Source organism: Anomaloglossus baeobatrachus, chromosome 1, assembly GCF_048569485.1.
Source record: "Anomaloglossus baeobatrachus isolate aAnoBae1 chromosome 1, aAnoBae1.hap1, whole genome shotgun sequence".
In the NCBI taxonomy this organism is placed as follows: domain Eukaryota; kingdom Metazoa; phylum Chordata; class Amphibia; order Anura; family Aromobatidae; genus Anomaloglossus; species Anomaloglossus baeobatrachus.
In genome coordinates this window covers 24,506,115-24,512,906 of record NC_134353.1, presented here as the reverse complement: position 1 = coordinate 24,512,906, position 6,792 = coordinate 24,506,115, and the positions used below count along the sequence as shown (strand labels likewise).

At 46.8% G+C, this 6,792-nt stretch overlaps 1 protein-coding gene across 1 annotated transcript in view; it reads left to right on the top strand.

Annotated features, from left to right (window-relative positions):
• The first annotated feature begins 4,687 nt into the window (after positions 1 to 4,687).
• The window catches only part of ATP6V1B1 (ATPase H+ transporting V1 subunit B1), a 143,625-nt gene continuing 141,520 nt past the window's right edge, over positions 4,688 to 6,792 (top strand). Inside the window, exon 1 of the mRNA XM_075332515.1 lies at positions 4,688 to 5,236. Coding sequence (XP_075188630.1) covers positions 5,128 to 5,236 — 109 coding nt within the window. The 5' untranslated portion in view covers positions 4,688 to 5,127. The remainder of the gene's footprint in view (positions 5,237 to 6,792) is intronic.

The following is a 6,792-nucleotide window of genomic DNA, read 5'->3' as shown; positions in this document are numbered from 1 at the left end:
CCCTATAGGAATACTCCTGATGGTAGAGAGGCCTGAGTCTCCTTTCTGGTCCTGCTCTTGACCAGTCCTGATCTGATTTCCCTTCCACCTCACCCCAGGGAGGGATGGGACAGGAGTGTGATGAAACCACAGAAAAAGACAGACAAGTGAAAAACCAAAACTCTGTCACTTAGCACGCACACACAAAGGAAAAGACAATAAGAGATTCAGGAAGACACACAAAAGCAAAAGGAAAGCTACAAAACAACAGGGGTAACTCAACGACCACACAAAGCAATAAGAACAACTATCTTCAGAAAGTCTGGGACACCACACCTCACATACCAAGAAAGAACAAACTAAAGCTGGCATGAGTCGAAGGATTCAACCAGCATAAATAGGAGGGGAGCAGATGTGATAGATCTCCCCACAATGTGATCAAAAGAACAAACAGACCAGTAGAGATTTACTATTGCTAGCCTGCCTATGAATCACACAGCAGTTCAACATCCGAGAAAGCCTGTGTTGATCCCAGATACCAGAGAAACCATCGGGTGGAGTGTCGGAATCTGCACATACCCTAATTTCCACACCACACTCACTACAAAATGTCATGTTCTGCAGCCAACTGCTCTCATGGCTGCGGTCCTCTGGCTCTCCAAGCTCACAAACACTTTCACCGGAAATCAAGGTTCCTACACTGACACCATGTCTCCCTCACCATGCTCCTGTAAGGTTCCTTCTATGTCAGGACTTTTCATTATGAACCATTCTAGATCTGATTCCATCTGCATCTCACGGACTCAGCCACACATTGACTCACTTCCTGCTTCCCAGCTGTTTTGTAGAGCAGACCTGCACAACATGCAGCCTGCCAAAGGGTTTGCTGCAGCCCGCGGACCTGACCTTCAGATGCCTCTCCCTGCTTCTAATATTCAAATGCATGTCTATCTCTCATACGCAAATACATTTGAAAACCAGAGTGCTGGCACTGGGACAGAGCATAGGGATGCTTGTTTGCACCCTCTCTGATGAGGAGTATGATTAGGTCAGCTGGGCTGGGTGATATTATGGAGAGGCTAAGTGTAGGGGGGCAGTATGGAGAGGGTCAGTGTGGAGGGAGGGATATTATGGAAGAGCAATGTGGGGGAGGAATAATATGGAGGGACAAAGAGGGGGATATTATGGAGAGGGGCAGGATATTATGGAAAGGCATAGTAAGGGGGGATATTATGTAGAGGCACACTGTGGTGGAAGACATTATGGAGATAGGCAGTGGGGAGGGAATATATCATAGAGAGGGGCATTGTGGGGGAGATATTATGGAGGGGGCAGTGTGAGGGGATATTATGGAGAAAGGCAGTGTGGGGGCAACAATATTATGAAGAGGGTTATTGTGGGGAGATATTAATTAGAGGGGCAGTGTTTGGTGGGACAATATTATGGAGAGGGACAGTGTAGAAGGATATTACGCAGAGAGGCAGTGTTATGTTATATTATATTATGGAAAAGGGCAGCGTGGGTGGATAATATGGAGAGGGGCATTGTGGGGGTTTGTTATGGAGAAGGGAAGTGTGAAGGGGATATTATGGAGAGTAATAGTGTGGGGACGATGGCATTATGGAAAGGGTTAGTGTTGTGATATTATGGAAAGGCACAGTGTCTGGGGGAGATCACATTATGGAGAAATGAAGCGTGGGGGATATTATGGAGAGGGGCAGTGTGGGGTGTATGTTTTGGAGAGGAGTATTGTGTGGAAGGAGGACATTTTGGAGAGGGGCAGGGTGGGCAGATATTATGGATAAGTGCAATATTGGGGGATATTATGGAGAGGGGCAATGTGTGTGGGGACATTATCGAGAGGGGCAGTATGAGGGGCAACATTATGGAAAGGGACAGTGTAGGGAGGGTAACATTATGGAGAGGGACAGTGTGTGGGCGATGACATTATATTGAAGGGCTGTGTTGCATGGACAGCAGTATAGAGAGAGGCAGTGTGGAAGGATATTTTGAAGAGGGCCAGGGTGGGGAATATTATGGAGATGGGCAGTGTGGTGGATATTGTGGAGAAGGATAGTGTGGGGATAATTACATTTTGGAGCGGTTTAGAGTGGTGTAGTGTGGGGAGATATTATGGAGCGGTGCAATATGTGGGGGAGATGACATGGAGTGAGGCAGTGTGGGGGATATTATGGAGAGGGGTAGTGGGGTGTGCATAATATGGAGAGGAGCACTGTGCTGGGGACAACATTATGGAGAGGGGCAGTGTGGGCAGATATTATGGATAGGTACAGTGTTGGGGTATATTAAGGAGAAGGGCAGTGTGTGGGGGTCAACATTATAGAGAGTGTGACATGCTCAGACAACGGTGGACACTGCTCTGTATCTTGCATTTCTAAACCAAACAATCCTTAATCTCCAGCATGTGAATTGAAGAAGGTCAATAAATTGACCGAAACGTCTTCACAACTGGATTGAAAATATAAAATAAATATTATCTGATATTTTTCAATTGGAGTGCTTGGTTTTACTGATTATTAACATTATAGAGAGGGGATGTATGAGGGGGGACATTATAGAGAGAGGCAGTGTAGGGGGATGACATTATGGAAAGGGGCAGTATGGGGGACATTATGGTGACAGGCAGTATGTGGGTGATGGAGGCTGTGTGGCGAGGAAAACACTATAGAGATGGGCAGTGTGGGAGGATATTGTGAAGAGGGACAGTGTGGGGGATATTACAGAGACAGGCAGTGGGGAAGATATTATGGAGAGGGTCAATGTGGGGAGATTTTACAGAGAGGGGCAGTGTGTGGGGACAACAACATTATGGAGAGGGACAGTGTGGGGGAATATTATGGAGAGGGGCAGTGTGGATAGATATTATAGAAAGGGGCAGTGTTGGGTGTATTTTATGGAGAGGAGCACTGTGTGGGGGATGACATTTTGGAGAGGCACACTGTGGGCAGATATTATGGAGGGGGACAGTTTTGGAGGATATTATGGAGAGGGTGAGTGTGTGAGAGACAACATTATGGAGAGGGGCAATGTGGGGGGGTGACATTATGGAGAGGTGAAGTGTGGCGGAATATGGAGAGGGTTCTAGTGCCGAATTCGTGTACTGATGATATTTCTGGTGCCTTATTGATGTACTGATGGTGGTTCTGGCGCCACACTCATGTACTGACAGTGGTTCTGGTGCTGCAATCATACTGAATATATTATGTGTATATTATATATTATAACTAAATCTCAAATCTCTAAGTTTTGAGTATTTTTTAATAAAGGATTTCTTGAGTTTGTGCAACAAAAACTCAATTAGATCCCGTGATCCCAACGTATTGGTACCCCTCTATAAATCACTTGTAAGGCCACATCTGGAATATGGGATCCAGTTTTGGGCTCCACATTTTAAAAAGGACATTCAGAAGTTAGAGTCAGTTCAAAGGCAGCAACTAAACTACTACAAGGAATGGAGGCCGCCCGTATGATGAGTAATGGAGGCCGCCTGTATGATGAGTAATGGAGGCCGCCCGTATGAGGAGGAATGGAGGCCGCCCGTATGATGAGTAATGGAGGCCGCCCGTATGATGACAGGTTGAAAAAGTTAGATATGTTTAGCTTAGAAAAAAGACGTCCCAGAGGAGATCTCATTTATATGTATAAATACATGTGTGGTCAATATAAAGGACTGGCACATGACTTATTTCTTCCAAAGATAATACTAAGGACCAGAGGGCAATCACTGCGAGTGGAAGAAAAGCGATTCCGACAGCTAAATAGGAAAGGGTTCTTTACAGTTAGAGCAGTCAGACTGTGGAATGCCGACCACAAGAGGTAGTAATGGCAGATACTATAACAGCTTTATATCAGGGCTGGATGATTTCCTCAGTACACAACATTGTTGGTTATAAATGACTTAGGGACAAAATGTAGAACTGGTGGAGGAGGGTTGAACTAGACGCACCTAGGTCTTTTTTTCAACCTAAGTAACTATGTAACTATGTAAGGTAGTGTGTGTTCTTATTGATTTTTTGGAGCAGAAACTGAACAGAAAATCTCAGAATGCTTCTCAAATACTAAAAAATGTGCTTCTAATGATGTATTAATGTACTGATGGTGGTTTTGCTGATGTATTCATGTACTGATCATGGTTCTGGGGATGTATTCATGTAAGTACCCACTTACATTTTTTTTTGCAGCTCTTGGGATTAGTTCAGTTTGGCAATATGACCCGTTAACCAAAAAAATGTTTTCCACCCCCATTGAAGAGCTATGTAATGGTAATAAAGAATACTGCAGGCAAACAGTCAAGGAAGGCAGTGGTCCGGTTGGTAAGATTTACCCCCTTTACATGCACTTCTGGATGTCTGAAGCTAAAAAGGGTTAATGACAGAATTACTGGATGGTGAATGATAACTCTTGTGTGGTGTTACCTCCCCAAACTAAAGACAGCTCACCTCCTGTCTTCCAAAAAGGGCAAGGAGGGAAAGAAATAACCAATGTTCCCTTTATGCATTGATAAAACCTGCCTGTGTGACAACAGCCTTCCTCTGCCAGCTGTGGTGCCAGGGGGCAATGTGCAGCCATTGTGAGCAGTGATGTGTGGCGTTTACAGTACACACAGAGATGTTATGGGCAGGTAGAGCCGGAATCAGGATGAACACAGAGGAGCTGGAGCAAGTCAGTCTCACCTGGATCATGGGTGTACACAACACACGGGAGCGACCAGCCTCCTATATAACACACAGGAGTGCCCAGCTTTCTATATATCACACAGGAGTACCCAGCCTCCTATATAACATACAGGAGCACCCAGCCTCCTATATATCACACAGGAGTGCCCAGCCTTCTATATAACACACAAGGGCACCCAGCCTCCTATATAACACACAGGAGTGCCCAGCCTCCTATATAACACACAAGGGCACCCAGCCTCCTATATAACACACAGGAGTGCCCAGCCTCTTATTTAACATACGGAAGTACCCAGCCTCTTGTATAACACATAGGGGCGCTCAGCCTCCTGTATAACACATAGGGGCGCTCAGCCTCCTGTATAACACATAGGGGCGCTCAGCCTCCTGTATAACACATAGGGGTGCCCAGCCTCCAATATAGCACCACGCAGGCAGCACAGCACTCAACATGGCTACCAAAGTGGAGGTGAGAGTCAATGGCCACCAGGCCAACATGGCAGCAGCCAAGGAACATGCTCTGGCCGTTACCCGAGATTACATTTCCAATCCAAGACTCTGTAAGTACCTAATATGTCTTACGTGTAAAAGTAGGCTGTAAGTTCTTGATATATTGTAGAAGTATCTCAGCTTATCATATATGTAACTGTCTAGTGTATCTAAGACTATTTCGCATTATGCTATCCAATGTATCTGAGCCCATCATATGAGGTACTGTCCAGTGTATATACATCTAGCAAATGGGATACTATCCAGTAAATGTAACACTATGTCTTATCCTGTCCAGTGTACCTCGCCTATCATGTGTGATACTGCCCAGTAAATCTCAGCCTATAATCTGTGATACTGTCCAGGGCATCTAATTCTATTTTATGTGATACTCTCCAGGGTATCTTAGCCTCTCATATGTGATACTGTCCAGTTTATCTCAGCTTATTAAGTTTGACACTGTCCAGTGTATCTCATCCTGCCACTTATGATACTATCCAGTGTAGCTAAGCCTATTGTGTGTGATACTGTCCAGTGTATCTCATTCTGTTACTTATGATGCTGTCCATGGCATCAAATCAAATCAAATAAGCTTTATTGGCAGGACCAAATACAAATTAGTTTTGCCAAAGCAAGTGTACATTAGGGACTGGGACTGTAGGAAGGATGGATGGGGCTCATCCAGGGTGGGGACTGTGGGCGGCACTTCTAGGATGGGGGCTATGGAAGTCCATGGCTTATGATGGGGCATATCCAGGGTGGGGACTGTAGTAACGGTGGTTGGGGCATATCCAGGGTGGGGACTGTGGGCGGCACTTCTAGGATGGGGGCTATGGAAGTCCATGGCTTATGATGGGGCATATCCAGGGTGGGGACTGTGGTAACGGTGGATGGGGCACATCCAGGGTGGGGACTGTGGGCGGCACTTCTAGGATGGGGGCTATGGAAGTCCATGGCTTATGATGCGGCATATCCAGGGTGGGGACTGTAGTAACGGTGGTTGGGGCATATCCAGGGTGGGGATTGGGGGGGCCACATCTGGGATGGGGGGCTATGGAAGTCCATGGCTTATCATAGTTCTCTTTCTGGAAGTCTATGACATTCGCTCACATACCGCGCTGCTATCTCCACTGCGCTTGACTCGCCCACCCCAGGGCTATGGGACACCCGGTGCCGGGCCGGACTAGTCCGGTGGTAGTCAGTGGTGGCTGGGCCCGGCTCCGTGGCCCTGGCGGGTGTCAGTAAAATATGTGGCTTGCTTGTTAATGGTTGTGTTCGTGACGCCACCTGTGGTATGCGGCTAATAAGCCGCCGCTGCTGTGTGAGGCCTCCGGGATGATGATATAGCAGCTATGGTAGTACTGCTCCCCACAGGTGGAGCAATGCCCGGGGCACAGTTGGTGCTTGTGAAAGTCTATGGTGCTGTGTGACTAACACGGTGCAGGGCCGACAGGCGAGGAAAGAACCAGGCACAAACAACAGTCTCTTTACCTTTTCCTCTTTTACTCTGGGAACAGTCCAGTCCTGGGAGACCGTTACAGGTGGTGATGGGGATCCGGTCGGCCTGGAAGTACTTGGGGTGATCTTTCTGGCCAGCTGAGTATGAGGCCTACTCCTGTACCTTTCT